Genomic DNA, 19,764 nt, shown 5'->3' on the forward strand with positions numbered 1-19,764 from the left:
TCCACACAAGAAATTGCTTGTTACAAGTAGAGTTTGCTGGGGACCCCAGAACAAACAGATAACGTCTAAGTTCAGCCAACGGCAATCAGCTGACATTTCCTATCTGTATTAGATTCCATATGTGGAATTCTTCTATGTGGACCTTATTTGTACAGATGGATTACAATGAAAATTGCATTAATTTTCTACACAGTAAAGGTCAGTAATTGAAGCGTGAACCAAGAAACTATTGTGTAAAATGCTGTATCTCATATTTAGGAAAGGTCATGCAGGGCAATAATATCTTGTTTTCATTGCAGAAGGTATAAATACTTGCATTAGAGTTTCTTTTCTTTTTTCCAGCCCAACAATCACTTAGGTAGAATATTTCAGCATTTACTAGTAACATCAGGAAGAAAGAATCATACGGGCATGTAATAAAAAAAAAAAAAACCTGCCTATTGCTATCATAAAGAGACTGCATTGTGATGCCTGCATTGTGGGTTGGTTTGTTTTTAACTCAGCTGTCAGAAATAGGACTTGAATCGTCTGTTCTTTTAAGATTATCAATGAGTTCACAATTGCTTTACAGTGTTTGGGGGGGTGGGGATCATCCTTTCATGTCAGTTATGGGTGAAAAACAGATATGGATGTTTTCCTTTAAGAAAATAAGAAATGTCTGATACATTTTTGTTGATTGATGGTGGAACGTGGTGGAACATTTTATAATGAAAGGATGCAAATGAATATTATATCTCTATTCTCTTTTCACAAATTAGGATGATATTATTAAAATTTAAGTATATTTTAAACCATCAATCTTAGTTGTAAAAATGATTTTCATCCTACAAATAGATTAGTTCACTCATCATTACCCAGGCAGAGCCTTCTTAGAGAGAGAAGGATGTGGCGTATATATCAATTTTTATTATGTATCAATATTTAGGAGTTCTTGTTGTAAATTAACCTCATAGTCCTTTGGTTGAGTTGTTCAGGGCCAGCATAGCTCATGCCCTGTGTTTTCTTGTTCCAGAAAGAGAAGATGATCTATAGTATCTCAACCAGGGAAGACTCGTTCTTGGAGGAAGTCTTCTTACAATTTAGTAGTGAGAGTAGTTTTGTTTATGATTCCTTTGTGCCTTCTTAAGAATGTCAGAAACAAAGCAAATTAGTTTAGTTTGATCAGTGATTTTTTTTTTGTAGCTATTGACTAAGCCATGGTACTTTAAGATGGTGTAATATTTTTAAGAAAATGAAAAGTCAGGTAATATCTTTGAAAGGTTAACAATAGTTGAATACACACACATATTTTCAAGGCATATACAGTCTATATACAGGGCATGTTGTAGAGGACCTACTTATGGATAATTTTCAGGGGAATAAAGTAAATGGTTGTTCCGATGTAACTCCTTTTAATTTGAATTAATATTATATTCAGTGATGAAGTGATTTAATTGCTAACATTTCAACTGTACTATCTTACTTCCAAGACTTTAATATTAAAATGGATTCCAGCCAATTCTTAATTATCAGTTTATGCATGTTTTGCATGAAAAGGGATCGGCTTCCCTATTTCCTGCCGTCTTTTCTCTGAACCATTGATTTGCTCACATCCCTTTTAAAAACTCAAACTTCCATTCTTAAAAACGTTTGGCTTCATTACCTTCAGAAATAATCCAGAAATGTTATTAATCTGACATTTGAAGCATTATTCTGCTACCAGGTTCACTAATAGCCCCAGTACTTATGGATTTTCTTTGTGATTTCTACTGTAAGGATTATACTTGGTAGGTTACTCCCAAATATTGTGAAATATGGTGTGCCAGACTATAAATTAGATGGATTAGCCATCCTTTTATTAGCTAATGTGCACTAACTGGTGCTCTGACGTTATAGACTATACTACATCTGGATATTTATCTTGCCGTGGTCTAAAATTTTTACATTATGCTAATATAGAATACATTGGACATTGTATCTCAATTATCCACAAGTCATTATTTTTCTGAGGATAGTAACCATTCCTACAAGAGGAATTTCCTATTGAAATCCACTCTGTTTCAGTGTGGTTTGCCTTAAGTCCCAATTATCTAATGAGTTTGCAAGGTAATTGATAGATAATTTGCAAAATAATTGATAGAAAGGTGGGGACATCACTTTTTCCTCAAGGGAATATAGTAATTTAAAGTAAGTAATAAATGACACAAAAATAATAATTTAAAATGAGACCATTTTGAGTAAGAATTATTTAAATGATTAGATTTATAAGATTATTCTTATTTGTAGAGTGTTTACAATTTGCAGGCTGTTTTTATATGCTTTAGCTCATTCAGTACTCAAAGTAAACCATTAAATTTGATATTGTTTTCCCCATATGCTAATGAACTAACCCAGGTGAAGAGAAATATAATAATGCATCAGAGATTTCCCAGCCAGGATAGTAGCGAGACTCAAATCCAGCCCTTCTGATCTAAATCCTGTTTATTTTGGACTATGTTACATTGTTATGAAGGAAACATGTCATTAATTTATTGGTCCATGTTTCCGCATTATTATTGACAACCTTTATGGAGTGTTTTCTCTGTATCTGTGATTGCTACTTTCATCAGAATTTGTATACTACGTTGGGTGTTAGCGATGCAGTGCCTGGGTGAGTCAGGACTGCTAAAGGTGATGTTTGAGCTGAGTCTTAGGTGATAAATATTTTATCTTCTACCCTCCTTATTTCTCCACCTCAAAGAAAGATAAAGGACACGCACAGCTAAATCAGCAACTGCAGCTAATTGTGTGTTTACCTATGGTAGTGACAGTTATAGAAAACCATTAGCCCTGTTTGCCTTGTAATGGCGTGGCATCTGTCAATTGGCTCAGAGAAACTTTTAAGGAAATCAATCTTCCCAGGGTCTAATTCCAAATATTTTTTTTTCCAAATTGTTCCCAATTTTTCAAAAGTGTTTTCTTCAACATCTTCCTCATGATGATGTTTATTCCTTTTACTTTTTCAGCCCTCTCATTTGATCCCTGATGAGAATCCTGTTGCAGGCCAAAGAAACATGTTGGTAAATACCAGTCAGTGTAGAAGGAAGGGCTCTATGTAATGAACAGATAGTTAGAGCAGTTTATAACTACTTAGAAATGATACTGGTTCAAAATCCAGTCTGTTTCATATTCATTTCCCAAAGCAAAAATACTACTTGAGAAGGAAGTATTCTCCTGAAAGACTGCAGACTTTTCCCCCCATTTTAATAGCATACCATGAAGGGGTGTGTGTGTGTGTGTGTGTGTGTGTGTGTCCGTTGATGCACACAGGATGTAGCTCATGGGAAGAAACCTTAAAGACAGTTCCCAGTGCATTAAGCCAGATTCCCAAAGAACAATTTTTAATCTCATGTATCAGAAATATTACTTTTTGTTCTTTGTTATGACAGATGCTGAGAGGTTTTTTTTTTTTTCCCCTGCTAAATGCCACTCAGTCTATTTCTGATGTTTATAATTCTTCAGGTTTTCAAATTGCAGGCTTTTAATATTCAGTGGGATGAAACAGACCAAACAGATTCCCATTTAAAGTCTAAAGTCGTATTTTTGCGTTATCTTTGCCCTGGGTGGTTGGCATTACTGGGACGACCCTGAGATAGAAATTTTGCATCAATCCCTTGTGGGAATCCTGTGACAAATACTACTCAGTTTTTAAGCATGTCCCAAGAACCTTTCCTGACGTGGTCAATTTTCAGGACTAGCTCTTTGGTTTTGCTTAGGTAATTAATAGAGAAATAAGAAATTTTTTTTCCTGAACCAGAACATGTGGGAAAGATTTAAAGTAGCATACTGATTATATAATGAATTTTTAGCTGTAAATTCATTTTGATGGTGTTAATTCTCTCCCAGAGGCTCGAAGCTAGTTTATTGCACCTACAGTGCTATGCTCTTTGGAGACATTGGGGAAGCCAACAAAGCCTTGAAGAAGAAAAAATCCACTGCATGACTGATTCATTTATTTATTTATTGGCTTTGTTCTTAAAGAACAACCATGTTACAACACAGGCACATTATTTGTTCTTCAGTCAACTGTCTCTAAAACTTAGCCACTAAAGACTCAGTGTTGTTTTTCTTTTTGACATTTTATAAACAAAAGGACAATGAAAAAATGATGATCTTACATACATTTCATATAATAATATGCATTTTTAGGTTACAGATTTGGAGTTTGTCATTATTTTTTGTACAAGTATCATTACAGTTACATTATTATTCTTACAGTCATTCTCTGTAATATATAACAAAGCAAAGGAACCTTTTGAACTTTGAATTCTGGATCTGAAAATTTCCATGCTTTCATCTCTTCTGTTATACGTTATTACCTATTTGCTCATAAAGTAGCCCTAAATCATGCGAATTTTACTTATGCCTTGGTGTTTTTTTCAAGTAATGAGAAGTAAAATCCATTCTTTCTGAAATGAAGGAATCTAAAAATACGTGTTCAGCCACAATTATCTTGTTCATTGGTTTAATCACACCAGTGGCCATCACTATTTTTATTACACATTTCCCTCTATAAATTAGAAGCCTTATATGTTAAGGAAAAATATAAGCACATGTGATAAGAGTTTCCTTTTTCTGAATGAATCACTGTTACTCTTCCTAGGCAATTTGGTAGCAGCCGCAGATGTAATGCTGTGTTTGCTAAACTGTGTTATCACCACATTCCCTGGTTCAATCTGAAATGTGTAAATAAAGCCAGCATGATGCAGATAGAACTGCCAGATGATCTTTCGTACAACGCAGGGCAACATGAGTAGACTTGTCCTGGAAGATCGTTGCTTTTGAAACTTAAATGAACCCCAGGATTCTTTAAACTAGACAAAAGGTTATTTGTTCTTTTGTCTCTTCGCATTCTTGAAGGGCAAGGACTTATGTTTATGAAGCACCTGGAGTGTACCAAATGATTTGCATATGATACAATATTTAATTCTCCAAATACTCCAGTCAGGGTCAGGATTATGATCTCCCTTTTCCAGATAGCAGAATTGTGACTCAGAACCCAGTAGGAACTTGACATGATCACAAAGCTCGTAGATAACAAGACCCATGTTGAACTCACTTCCCTCTGACTCCATAGCCTGTGATTAATAAAATATGCAGGCCTGTGGAGTTGGTACATCTTAAGTTTTTTTTGTTTTTTGTTTTTTTCCCCCTAACTTTGCATCTGTTGTAAACCCTGGCTACTCCAGCTCCTAGGTAAGAATGAATGCATTTTGTTATAATGTAAATTATGGTATGTATTTTATGCAAATTATACATAAAGTTTGCTAAAATGTTTAGCAAGAAAAGTTAAAAAATAAGTAAGAATGGAAAGAAATGTTTTTCCCCAAATATTTTCAAAAAGTGTAATTTAACATACATTCTCATGAAAACTGGGCAAATAATACTAGAAATGAACAGTCGATAGAAATATGTAACTGAATGAAATATCTACAAATCATGTATTATATAGTGAGTCTAGAGAACAGAGATCCATAGACACTAAAGAAGCAAATGACAAAAAGAACAAGTGTGAGCTGAACGTGTACCTTGTGAAATGTCCACTCTTCCTTTGGGCTTAATAGTCCTGGACTGGAATTCTCTGCCACATATATGTGAACATGGACAAATGTGGACATAGACACATCACTTAACCTCTTTGTACCTTGGTTTCCTATTAATGGAAATGCTAATATCAAAGACATATAACATGTCCATTGGTATACTGGCAGATATAATTAAAGACCCATGAAATCAATAGTATATGTTTTAAAAGGTAAAGTTTGCAGTGTAGAGAGTGAAAAGAACATTTGCTACTAGAATGATGAAAAGAGTAGAGGTGTGATGCAAATTGAAAGAACAAGACTGTAGTTGGTGTGGACTGGCATCCCTAGGAAAGATTTCACGAAGGCCAGGAGTATAAGTTGGATCTTTAGGTCATTCTGCTGGAGTTGGGAGCCTGGAATCTTCTTACTTCTTACTGTTTGATAATGCTTTTTCGGTGAGTAAATAATAATAATAAAGAGTACATGTTTAATGAATAATCAAGTACTGACAATCCATTTCTCAAGATAATTGTTGACAGACTAACTGATGAATGTCTGTTCACATTTACTGTCTACCACTGGGACCATGATCACATCACTGAAACATGTAAACTTAAGTTACAAACCTGCTGAAGAGCCTTCAGCTGTCAATAGTCACTTTTAGAAGACTATTTCTGGAAACATGATGTTAATTTACACAGCCCGAAAGATGTGTTTACAAATCTCTCTGTGCAGCATGACTTTTCTTTTAGATCAAATGACTGTTCTTCCACATTTATCTCATCTTCCATTCCAAGGTTTAATTATGCATGTATGAAAAAGGGCAAGGAAGGTATTAATGTGTTGACTTCAATTGCATCAATATATTAAAAACCTTGTGAAGAGTCAAATGATACCAGTCTTATTAGCATGCCGTCAAATGATTCAAACAGAATATCGAATAAGTTAATTCTGAAATTGTTGTACTCATACAATGCCTCAATCAATGAGGCATGATTATTGCTAATAGGAAACTTTTCCAATACGCCACCATGATGACTTGAAATTATGATTTTTTTCATCCACTATGGAATCAAAATAAAGCTTTTGCAAGTTAATTTTACAAACAATGAAATCTCTGACAGCAGGAATGCTATTGTAAATTTAGTTTAAACATTTAGCATTGAGGGTTATTTAATTTTGTAGTGATAATGTGAATGCAGATTTCGATGAAACACAGCATCATGGCTAATAAGATATTCATATAAATTGAAGGGATCTTTGAAGCAGAAATGTACAATTGATAGATCATGGTGCCCTGACTATCCATGATCGCATACAGACAAGTGATTATGCACCACCAATTGAATTAGAAGCTGTAGTGTCCACATTTATAAATATTTTATGTATACAGAGTTGGGATAGCAACAGCAGTTTTCATGGCAGAGATATGTTCGGATATAAAAATATACTTTCAGCATGGCAGTGTGCACTTTGTTTTTGCTGCCAGTCGTCCATCCATCAATCTGATTTTAAGAATGTTTGAAACCTTTGAAGAACTCTCAGTCAACTTAAACATTCCCCAAAGCTATTGAACTCTTTGTGAAAAAAAGAAATCTTTTAAATGTTTGTTGCATTTTGGTCGTATCAGTTGGAATTTTTTTTTTTTTTTTTTTTTTGGTACGCAGGCCTCTCACTGCCGTGGCCTCTCCCATTGTGGAGCACAGGATCCGGACGCGCAGGCCCAGCGGCCAAGGCCCACGGGCCCAGCCGCTCCGCGGCCTGTGGGATCCTCCCGCACCGGGGCACAAACCCGCGTCCCCTGCATCGGCAGGCGGACTCTCAACCACTGCGCCACCAGGGAAGCCCAGTTGGAATATTTTTAATCAAAATTTTTGATGACTGAAAATGCTAAGTAACTTCATCTTTGGAAGCCTTTAGTAAATGGAAGTGAATTTTACAAGAACTGGCATAAAAGATATTTAATTTTTTTTCTTTACAAAAGAAAGGGATATTCAGCACAAAGCAAACTGTGAGGTCAAATAGTTGACCTATTTTTGCACGATTCAGTGTTTAAGTTCTGAAGTTACACTTTGGATTATCTCAATTTGTGGGATAAAAAAAAATTTTGATTTTTAATAGGATAAATATAAATTCTACCCAGGAATGGAAGGAAATTGAGAAGCCTTTAATTTTTCAGCATAAATTTTGTGGAGAATCATAGAGACAATTTATTTAAAGTTTTATCTTGAAAAAAGATTGACAGAGAAAGTTCATATGAATGGATACAAGATATCATGACTTTGAAATTATTTGGACAGAAATATATACAGATTTCAATATTTAAAATATAGAATTGAGAATTTTCTTCATGTATCACATTTTTGTTGTGAGTTTTCAAGGTACTTCAGTGCCTGGAGAGAGAGTCTTTTTGTAATTAAAATTATGGCCTACAGTAGAGTCAATTAAAGGTGTCAATTTAATGACCATTAAGTGCAATTCTGAAGATAAGTAAGAACAATTTTATGAAATATTATAAGTGAAAAGATGACATTAAAGAAGTACACTTTTTGGAAAAGTAATCTTAGCATGGGACTATGAACAGATATAACTAGGAAACAAATTAAATATATGAATATGTAGCATGGATAATCATTCTTCATGTATCATTTTAAAATTCAGATAATATAAGCACATCTCTTTTGTTCTAATGTATGTAAAATATATTTTTTTATTTTGAAACAATATTATGAAAATTAAATGAAATAACTTTATAAATCTACTAATAAACCAAGTTGTCAGTTGATAAATATTTCAAAAATTTATAATTCTGATTGCTTTCACTCTTAAAAGTGTACAGATACGGTTCATAAATTATGCTGGTACCCTAGATACAGTGGAATTCTTTGGCCTAGTCTTTAAATATTGAATATTCAAACTAAAACATCAAATTCATTAAAAAGTAAAAGAACATTGTGAGAATCATTTTTTATTTTGGTGTACTAACTCAGGCTTTTCTTCACAACCAGAACCTCCACGTTTGGCTGTTCCATAGGGGGAAAAAAAAAATCAGTCAACTAAGATAGGGAATTTTTATGAAATTGAGCCACATGGAAATTTGAGTCATTTTCCAAGAAATTGTTTTGACCTAAACTCTACACTGTTGAGAAGAGGAAGCCACTTTTGCCCTTTGGGTCAAATTCCCTGGTGCTTTCAAATCCTCCTTTATAAACATGAATGCTTCTGTGACAGACAGAGATGGGTTTTCACCATTGTGCCCATTAATAGATGTTGGTGGATTGCTGAAGATGAATTAAGTCACTCTGACAGTCTATCCAATTTTTGATGCGAACGACTTGAAGAATTAGAGTCAGTAAGAGAATAAGGGAAAGAAGAAATTTAAAATTGAGTGAAAAAGTAAAAATGTCTTGTGAGTTTGACTTTGCAAGAGGAAGCAATGAGTATGACCTCTCCTGTACAGAATGGTGGCATAAATGGGTACAGAACAGAAGGTAAGAAGTTATTCAAACCAGCCCAGCACCCTTACTCAAAAGGGGGTAGCAATGGTATATTCTAATCTCAGCCCCTCTCTTTGCTCTGTTTCTGCCAGTAGCTCCATAAACAAGGGCAGATGCAAGAAGGGAAATTTGTGCTCTTTGACATTTCAGCCATACTGGTGCTTTTACCAGTCACTGCAATCAGTATGGGGTGGTGTGTTTTCCTTCTTCCATCCATGGGTCCAGTTTGATGGGACAGAGAATACAAGATGAGAATGAATTTTTTTTTCTTTTGCTGCAAAGAAGATTATTATAGAAATGGTCTCTTAAATTTAGAAGATATTTGCTCAATAATTTAGTACAATTCTAACCCAAGTAAAATTTTAGGTAGAAAAGAAATGTTTTGTTAGATTTATTTGAGGTTTTAGGTACTATATGTTAGATGTGACAGCTACAGTGACCCAGCCAGGCCTGAGCTAAGAAGACACTAACTAAATCCCAGTTACAGTAGAGTTCATAAGGGAGCTAGGATATGGTATCAGAATATAAGAAATAGCATGAAAATGCCACTCTTCAGGGAATCCTCTTTTCTCCAATATGGGAGTAATTTCTAAATTATTTTTATAAACATTAGCTACCTAACATGGTAAAACACATTTTAGGTTTTCTATAAGCGAAGTAAGGGTAATATTCTTAGAAAGCTGAATTCCATATACAAAATCTGGATATCCAACATGCCTTATTGTTACCTGCTGGAAACCTTTCTGAAGGACTAATGAGAGAAGGGTAAGTAAGCTAGCCTTGTGAAGACAGAAGAAATCAGGGTCAGCCAATGGAAAGGATTGCAGAATTCTCTGAGAGAAGCAGCACCTCCACAGGGAAATGAAGTTCTGTTGTCTGTGGGGCTCCCCTTTATCAGCTCATGATATTGAGGTAGCGACATGCTTGCGCACTACAAGCGGTCACACCTCACGAGTAGGCAGGGACCTGGGGGAGTCAATAAATAAGTTGTGAAAAACGTAAATTTATCTCTGAAGTCACTCTGTTGATAATAACCACGCTATGATAATATGGCATAATAATTTCTATAGCAGACCAATAAAAATGAAGTAACTGAGTTAAATCTTTTATGTTTCTTAGGAATCTGAGAAAAAGGGCTTAATTGAAAGAATCTATATGGTACAGGATATTGTCTCAACTGTTCAAAACATCTTGGAGGAGATAGCTTCTTTTGGAGAAAGAATTAAAAAGTAAGTTCTACATTTGTGTTGTTGTGAAGTGAAACTGCCATCCACTAGGACAAACGAGGGTGGAGAGTCTTAGGAAGGATAGGATCAGAAAATGCAAAAACAAAGAAAAAACAAAAGCAACAGTCTGGGCCTTTTAACTTTGGTTGGTGTGTTCTTTGGGCTTGTCAATTTCACAGGGTGGCTGTATGGCTCAATTTACACCAGTTGTCCCAGCATAATTATTAATAGTGTCTCTATTCATTCTCAAAAATATTCTGGTTTAAGCGATAAGCTATAGATTAAAAAATAGATTGTCCTATACAGAAATAAAAAAGGAAGCAAATATGCTTTAAAGGAGGCTTTTTCATCTGAATCGCAGAATACAGTAAGTGCCTTGAGTGAAAGTTTTTTCTCTGTTCTCCAAAGAATGGTACCTAACTAGTAACATTGCAGATGCAAAGATGTAAAGTTAATTCACCACATACATGGACAGCTTAGGACAGGGGTCAACAAACTTTCTCCATAAAGGAACCAAGAGTAAATGTTTTCAGCTTTGAGCTATATGGTTTGTGTCACAGCTACTCAGCTCCCTTGTTTAAGTGTAAAAGCAGATAGTTAATATGTAAATGAATGGATGTGATATGTATTCCAATAAACCTTTATTTATAAAAACAGATGTCAGGCTAGATTTGACTCAGCTCCAACCCATAGCTTGCCATCCACCTACATTAGGGCATAAAGGCTAAATTCTCTAATGGAGTCTCAACTGACAAAAACTCTCTGTGATTCATGTTTTTATTTTTTTATTTATTTTGTTTTATACATTGTGAACTCTGCATAACTTGGTCTTCATATGATACCAATGAACAGAGCAGGTTTTTTCTTTCTTTTGAATTGTAGATGTTTGTTCCCCCTTTAAATCCAGAGTTGTGTCAGCCATGTTGTTCTTTCTAAAGATTAATTAATACTGTTTCTTATTTTATTGGCCATTCTAGTTTCTTTAAGTAAAGAACATAATATTTAGAAATTACATGGGTAAAGAAGAGACTAAAAATAGTGCTAAAAGCCAAGTGAAATTTTGTCTATCAAATGCAGGGAAATCAATAAGTGGTGATTAACATCAGGAAATATAAACAGCTAATACGGAACTTTCTGTGGTTACTGATGCTATTCCTCCATCCCGTATTTCATGAAATTGCCCTTGAGTGTCCATTTATTGTTGGCATAGCAAACATGTTTCTTTTGCTTAAAAAAAACAGGTTCAAAGTCATCTTCAAATGTAGTGAGTTTTTACTGAACTTACACATTGTTATTCCCACGAACAATGTCAAGAAAAATTAAAGAGCAGTAGGGGGCTTTGGTCATGTATATTGATATTTATCTGCTTTATTTCTCTAGGTTTCATATAAATTGAAACATGATTCCTGAATGTACCCTCAAAATTGCTTAGCAGAAACATAAGTGACAGTAGAAAATTAGTGAAATGATGAAGAGAGCATTTATAATTCTTCATTCACGCATTCAACTATCAGTGTTTGAGTTTCAGGCACTGGCTTTGTTTAAGAATGAGAAATGTGGGCTTCCCTGGTGGCGCAGTGGTTGAGAGTCTGCCTGACGATGCAGGGGACACGGGTTCATGCCCCGGTCCTGGAAGATCCCACATGCCGTGGAGTGGCTGGGCCCATGAGCTGTGGCCGCGGAGCCCGCGCGTCCGGAGCCCGTACTCCGCAACAGGAGAGGCCACAACAGTGAGAGGCCCGCGGTATAGAAACATCAACTAATGTCATGTGCCAGCCAGATACTGTTCTAAGCCCTTTACATAGCAACTTCTTTAAGGAGTTACTTAAAGGAATTGGATTAAATGATTCCAACAACCCTACAGAGTAAGGATTGTTAGTATCCCCATTTTACAGATGAAGAAACTGAAGTACAGAATGATTAAATATGAAGCCCAGATCACACAACGAGTAAGCCATGGATCTTCGGTTTGAACTTCCCCTCCTCACTTTACACTATAATGTCATTATCCTCTGGGGATCTATTCTCTTTCTTTGTGTGTTTTTTAAAATAAATAATACTTTAGTTTTAATTCATTTTTTTGTTGTGGTATAGTTGATTACAATAGTATATTAGTTTCAGGTGTGCAAGATAGTAAATTTTTATAGATTATATTCCATTTAAAGTTATTATAAAATATTGGGTATACTCCCTGTGTTGTACAATATATTCCTGTAGCTTATTTATTTTATACAGAGTAGTTTGTACCTTTTAAACCCCCACCCCCATCTTGCCACTCGCCACTTCCCTCTCTCTAGGAATCTATTTTCCAACGAGGGAGAACACTAATAAGACAATTAGAATAGCATTGATACTAGGTAGAGGTTAGGTAGGATGTGGGGGGAGGTCCCACATCCCAGGAAGGTTGTAGGAGAGAGAGAGAAACAAAGGAAAGTTCTGAAAAAGCAACAACTTATCAGCATCTCTGAGAATGAGAAGAGCTAGCTGGGCACAGAGTTGATGAATGGGGGCTTCAGTAGGTGGGCACCTTTGTGCAGAGGCTCAAAGCCCAAGACTGTGCTAGATACAGGGAGATGGAGGGGTGTCAGTATGTCTGTGCCACTGGGGATGGACGTGGCAGAGCCTGGAGATGCGGCTGGTCATGCAGGGCCTTGAGTAGATGGAAAAGCAAATGAAAAAAATTGAGTGAGGGAGGTACTGGCAGCAAAGAAGATAAGAGGATGTGGAGTGGGGGCAAGACTGAGGCAAGAAGGCCATGTCCTTTGGTAAAAGTATCTCCATGTTTGAATGTCTGTTAATAGACAAATGTAGCTGTTGTGCAGTTGATAATGGTCAAGGAACTGTGTCTGATGAGAAGAGGTCAGAGTGATTTAAACAGGCCGCCAACTCCACAGTGCTTTTGACGGCGGCTGTGCCCAACACAGCTGTGGTGGCCACGTCTGAGATGTATTTTCAGCCATGAACAGAGCACTATTCTACCCAGCTGCAACACAGGAAGGCACATGAGGCTCAACTCCTATTAATTCTTTGGCCATTCATTACTACAGTGACCTTAAAGTTCCCACTGGGCATTCAAGAACAACGTCATGTGTAACTCTGTTGGAATTCCATTGTAATTCAGCGCATAAGGACCAGGAAAAACTTTTACCCCAACTTTTGGCAGCTAACAAATAAATAGACTTACATAAATCTCTCAGAGCAAGGCTTCCCTGCTCCTGACAGCAAAGACCCTGATGATTTTGCATTTACATGGAGTGAACGGTATTTTCTTTTCTCTACATTCTCTAATTACCTTCTTTCATTGTATACAGGTTTCAAATGTATGCATGCATCAGGCTAACATTTGCTTAACATGTGACATTTATATTATCCCAGGCAGCAGACAGGGTCGGTCAGAATACTGAGGTATCTTGTATGTCCTGTTACGATAGAGTGGTGGCTCCAACACTTGTGTCCTTGAGTGGTGAGGGAAATCTCCACAGAGGAGGTAATGAAATTAAGGTAGACCTAGGACAGGGGAGTCATCCCTGCAAATGTTCCAGAGTAAGGCTTAGAAGGCACACTCCTAGGAAGAAGAACTTCTTTGAAGTAATATTATGAAATATTAAGCAACGAAGATGAGAAAGCAGGATAAGTGAAGTTTGAATGATGGTGAGCACGTGGGGAATGATAGATTGATGGATCTTATATTTTATCTAAAGTTACATGTTTAAGGGGCAGAGAATGAAGGCAGAAAGACCAAGGTGAGGACAGGAGGCCAGTTGTGAGGAGAGAGTTCACAGACTGGGGTGAAAACCATGCATGTATGAAGGAAAGCATCATGTGGGTAAATCAGGAAAGAATGGTCTACAGGATTTTATGACCCTCGTTTCTGTTTCCATGGGTAGAAGAGTCAGAGGACTTCATTTTTCCATGCCTAGGAAATGAGGAAAATAATGACTTCATTGACACAAAGGTCAACTAGTGGGGCACCCAGTTGGGAGAGAAACTCTAGGATGGAGTTTTACCCACCTTACTGGATGTGATCACAGTAATTTCTGGGTTTTGTTTTGAAATTTTGTCAAAGACATTCTTAGGATGTGTTAGTGAACCTGAAGAGTTGAATGAATGAATGGAGATTCCTTGGATTTTTTCATTCATTGAAAGGTTTGAGTCAGGGATTCCCTATTTAGAATTTAGGGAGCTGCCAAGTCAGGAAGTCTGGGGATTTCTATGAAAATATTTAACAAATTGTTTAATTCTGAGACGGAAAGCTTTGATTTATCAGAGTTCTTCAATCTTGGGCATTCTATGAAAGACAAGATACTCCATGGTAACTGGAGTGATGGTCTAGTAAGTTTTTGAGTGTTAGTGCCAGTATCTTTGAACTAAGTCCTCAGTCTTACAAGCAGGAATATTCAGTGGATTAAATGAGTAAAATGTGCCATCTTACATTTTCTGAAATGTCTACAACTCTCTGGATTCAGATCCCAGTTCTGCCACTTATACTGGAGTAAGTGATTGGGGCCAGTTATTACCTTTTCTGACTCAAGTTCTCATCTGTAGAATGGGCATAATAATAATTGCTACTTCATAACATTCCTGGATGAATTTGTGCCTATAAAGAGTTTAAACCAGTGGATGGCCTTTAGTAATCACATAAAAATATTAACTATTATGAGTATTATTTTTGGTAAATTGCTTTGACCTTCTTCCTCTGTGTCTTAAATTTTTTAAAAACTGTGAAACATTTAAACATTTTACCATTAAAACTGTGGGTTGCCAAGAGAAAAATACATGACTTAACTGACTTGGCTGTTGGGAGGGCTAATCTGACAGTGTGTCTACGAATGTGTCTGGTACATATCTCCACTTTTAGCATCCAACACATAAACACATGTGACACACCATGCACACAAGCAGACGATCATTGAGATCTTTATAAGGATTGCATTAATTGGGAAAAAAATGACATCTTGTTAAAATTTATGTTTTCTGACATATGAATGTAATATATTCCTTCATCTACTTAGATCATCGTTAATTTACCTCAGTATTTGAGAGTTTTATGTATAAAAATTTGACACATTTTTGTGAGATATAGTCTGAAGTATTTGATTGGTTTCATGCTATTTTTGTTTGTTTTTGCGTTACGCGGGCCTCTCACTGTTGTGGCCTCTCCCGTTGCGGAGCACAGGCTCCGGACGTGCAGGCTCAGCGGCCATGGCTCACGGGCCCAGCTGCTCTGCGGCATGTGGGATCTTCCTGGACCGGGGCACGAATCCGTGTCCCCTGCATCGGCAGGCGGACTCTCAACCACTGCGCCACCAGGGAAGCCCGGTTTCATGCTATTTTAAAGGGTATCTTTTTTTTCAGATTTCATCTCTACCTGTCTGTTACTGGGATATAAAAGTGAAATTAATATTCCTACATTGACTTTGAATCTATCAACCTTGATAAACTTAATTATCTTAATTTTTATATGAAAATTATTATTCTGGTTGTTGTATTACATAAACATATCATCTAGGAATAATTTTTTTTTTCTTTCTTATTTTTCAGTCCTTATACATTTTACTTTGTTTTCTTGCTTTATTGTACTGGCTAGTAGCTCCAGTACAGTGTTGAACAGAATTGGTGTTGGTGAACATTCCTTTCTCATACACGATCTCAGAGAGAAAGCTTTCAACATTTTACCCTTAAGAATGTTGTTTTCTGTAGGTTTTTGTAAAGGTGCTTTATTAGCTTAAGGAATTTCCCTTTTATTCCTAGTTTGCTGAGAGTTTTTATCGTGAATGTAGGTTGAGTTTTGTTAAACATTTTTCTGCATTCATTGAGATAACCTTATGGTTGTTTTTGTTTTCTCCCATTTTTGTTAATGTGGTATATTATTATGATTGATTTTCAAATATTAAACCAATCTTACATTTCTGGAATAAACTCAGCTTCATCATGCTATCCAATCTCTTTATATATGCTGGGATTTTATTTACAATTTTTTTGCCTAGGATTTTTGCAGCTGTGACCATCAGTGAGATTTGATATATAGTTTTCTGTTCTTGAAAATTCTTTATAGTGTGAAGGTTATTCTAGACTCATACAATAGGTGGGCAGTGTTCTCTCTTTACCATTATCTGGAAGAGTCTGTGTAAGCCTGTTGTAATTACTTCCTTTAAGATTTTATATAATTTTCTAGTGAAGTATCTGGGCCTGGAGTTTTCTTTCAGGGAAGATTTTAATTAAATATTCAGCTTCTGTAGTATATATAGAGATCTGTTCAGCTATTCTATTTCTTCTCATATCTGTTTCTGTAAGTTGTCATTTTCTAAGAGTTTTTCCATTTCATTTAAATTTTCTACTTTTGACATGAAGTTGTTTATAAAATCCTCTTACTATCTTTGATGACAGTAGAATCTGTAGCATTGTTCACTTTTTTATGCTCAAAATTGTGTTTTCCCTTCTTTCTTCTTGACAGTCACTTATCAATCGTTAGTCTTTAGCAAGAACCATCATTTGCCTTTGTTAATCTTCCCTGTTGCCTGTTTCCTTTTCCATTAATTACTACTTTTATTTTTAATACTTTCTTCCTTCTACTTTCTTTCAGATTAATTTATTATTCTTATTCTAACTCTTTAAGATGGATAACTAGATCATTTATTTTCAATCTTTCTGTTTTCCTAACGTAAGCATTTAAAGTGCTAAAGTTTCCTAAATGCTTAACTCCATGCCAAACATTTAGGCACTGATACTCATTATCAATTCACATTTAGTAAAAACTTTTTTCTAATTTCTATTTTTATTTCTTCCTTGCCAAGAAGTATATTGCTTAATTTCTAACAAATGGTCAACTTTTATAAATTTTTGAAAAGAAGGTTATTGAGTGTATTATTTTATATACATTCATTGATTAATTTGTTGATGGTGTTCAAATCTTTTATACTCATACTGGTCTTTATTTTTGGTTCTTCTTGTATTAAAGATGTGTGTTAAAACCTTCCATTGGGGTCATGGATTTGTCTACTCTGTAGGTTGATCAGGTTTTGCTCTCTATATTCTGAAGTTATGTTATTTGGTTTGTACATGTTAAAATTGTTTTATTTTCCTGTTTAATTGGATCATTAATCAATAGAAAGTGACCAATTTTAAAAATCGGCCTTAATGTCTTGTTTAACTAATGATATGGCTATACCATCTTCCTTTTGGTGCTTTCTTCATAGTACAAGTTTTCTCTCACTTTCTTTCAACCTGTTTATGTTTTAGATATCTCTCTTGTTTCTGAGAGTCACTGTCTTTTACTTGCAGCATGCAGTGCATGCAAATTTAATGTGGTTACTGATATCCTTAGATTTAAATCTGTGGTTTTTATTGTGTCTTTTTTACCCTTGCTCTGTTATTTGTTTTTTTTTTCATTATTTTCTGTAATTTTCTTCTATTTTCCTCTATATATAAGCACCCTTTTGCCATTTTGTTGCTGTTGTCGTTGTTGTTACCCTAGAGTTTACAGCATGGCTTATTACCACAGTCTAATATTAATTGTTACTATTATCATCTTCCCAGTCAATTCAGTCAATTAATCTATGTTCCATGTCTCTTCTCTTTGACATCTTCTATCCTTTTGCTCTTTGTGATGCCTTCTAAGTACTTTCTTTGGACTATCTTTCACAACCTTATTTCCTCTGATATTTAAAATCCAGTTTAATCCATGCATGGGGGTCTTAACTTTTTGTTTATTTGTTTGTTTGTTTGTTTGCGATTCGCGGGCCTCTCACTGCTGTGGCCTCTCCCGTTGCAGAGCACAGGCTCCGGACGCGCAGGCTCAGCGGCCATGGCTCACGGGCCCAGCCGCTCCATGGCATGTGGGATCTTCCCAGACCAGGGCACGAACCGGTGTCTCCTGCGTTGGCAGGTGGACTCTCAACCACTGTGCCACCAGGGAAGCCCTGGGGGTCTTAACTTTAATCACTGCATATCTTTTTAAAGTTCTCCTTGCTTTGTTTTCAAATCTTCTTGGTCATTTTCATCATCTCTTCCTTGACTATATTTTTAAGCCTCTGTTTTTTGACTTTTAAATTATTAAACATTATTATTTAACACATTGTGTTTGCTTTCCGTATTTGAAGACTTTTGTTTGGGATTTTGCTGTTAACTTCTGCTGGCTCTTACTCATGATGCTGTGTGTCCTTTTATATTTTGCAGTTTTAATTATGAACTCATATTCCTTGGATTTGTGTGTGTATGAGGCATACTCAGATATCTGAGTTGATAGTGCATTTCCTTAGAGAGGATTATTGCTCGAGTCACTTTGGGGTGACTCAACCTGGGATCTCTTTTTTTAATTAAATTTTTTGCTGAGGCTTTTCGGAGTATACTGGTAGCATAAACTCATGATAAATCCTGGCACTAGCATCGTGACACACAAGAGAGTTCTTTGCATCCACTTATATATGGTGGATTTGTCCCTCCCTTCCTTTCTTCCTTTTTTGTCTCTGTCTTTCTGTCTGTCTCTCTCAATTCATCCTTACCCTGAAAATGTAAGTTTTATGCAGTGTTCTTCTACTTGAATCTTCCTTTGTGGAGGACCTAGGCTTTATCTTCTGCCCCCCCCATGCAGGTAACAGATGCAGGAGTTCAAAATTTCAATATTTGGCAGAAATTATTAGAGTGAAATTGACTTTGGAGGTTGGTAATCTCCAGAATTCTTGCAATATATTTTATACTCTGATGTTTTCTTATTTTTAAGTCAGCCTAATGGTGGCTTTTTCTTTTTTTTCAAGGTATTAAAAATTATTTAGCTATTATTTAACTTTTTTTAAAGGCAGGTTTGCTATTTTTAGAAAAGGAGCCATGATGTATATTTCTTTATAAAAAGTAGTTCCATGCATTTTCCATAGTTTTTATTATCTTCAAAACGCTACCTGATATAATTAGCTTTTTTCATATTTATGTCACTTTTGTGCAATAACAACAAGAAAAATGAGGCTAAGTAACACTTACTGAATAATTACTATGTGCCAGATATTGTTTTTAAGGGGTTTACATTTATTAATTCATTGAATCCCCTCAGCATCTCTATAAAGTAGAAAGTCATTATTCCCACTTTACAGGTGGGAAAATTAAAGCACAGAGAAGTAGAGTACATTGCTTAGGCTCACCTAATGGAAAAGAGATGGGTTCATTGCTACCTACCTGTGGATTGGCATCCAGGATCTGACACTTACTATGTCGCTGCTTTAAAAAGCAACAACAACAACAACGAAAACAGAAATAGGGCACACAGATTGGTATTTGTTTTTACTTGTTTATTTCAGTTTTAATTTATTGATTTTATATTTTTATTTATTTTGATTATGTGATATACATCCATGATAAAAGTAATCAAACAGAAAGCTTCCCATTATTCTCTGTAGCTCCATCTTCCCTCTTTCTTTCCCTCTCCCCCCATCATATTGAGCTATCATTCACAGTTTGGAGTATATCCTCCAGACGTTTTCTCAGTATGTGTGTGTGTGTGTATATATA

At 35.7% G+C, this 19,764-nt stretch overlaps 1 protein-coding gene across 5 annotated transcripts in view; it reads left to right on the plus strand.

Moving 5' to 3' along the window:
- Window positions 1-19,764, plus strand: part of MCTP2 (multiple C2 and transmembrane domain containing 2) — a 243,719-nt gene that overhangs the window by 212,247 nt on the left and 11,708 nt on the right. For 4 of the 5 annotated variants that reach the window (XM_024767708.1, XM_024767710.1, XM_024767709.1 and 1 more), the window contains one exon: window positions 10,160-10,269. In XM_024767708.1, coding sequence (XP_024623476.1) covers window positions 10,160-10,269 — 110 coding nt within the window. Of the gene's footprint in view, window positions 1-10,159; window positions 10,270-11,646; window positions 12,336-19,764 lie in introns of those variants that run through there. The other variant, XM_024767711.1, reaches the window with a different exon arrangement.

The sequence above is a fragment of the Neophocaena asiaeorientalis genome, unplaced genomic scaffold (genome assembly GCF_003031525.2).
Source record: "Neophocaena asiaeorientalis asiaeorientalis breed wild unplaced genomic scaffold, Neophocaena_asiaeorientalis_V1.1 scaffold297, whole genome shotgun sequence".
NCBI classification, from domain to species: Eukaryota; Metazoa; Chordata; class Mammalia; order Artiodactyla; family Phocoenidae; genus Neophocaena; species Neophocaena asiaeorientalis.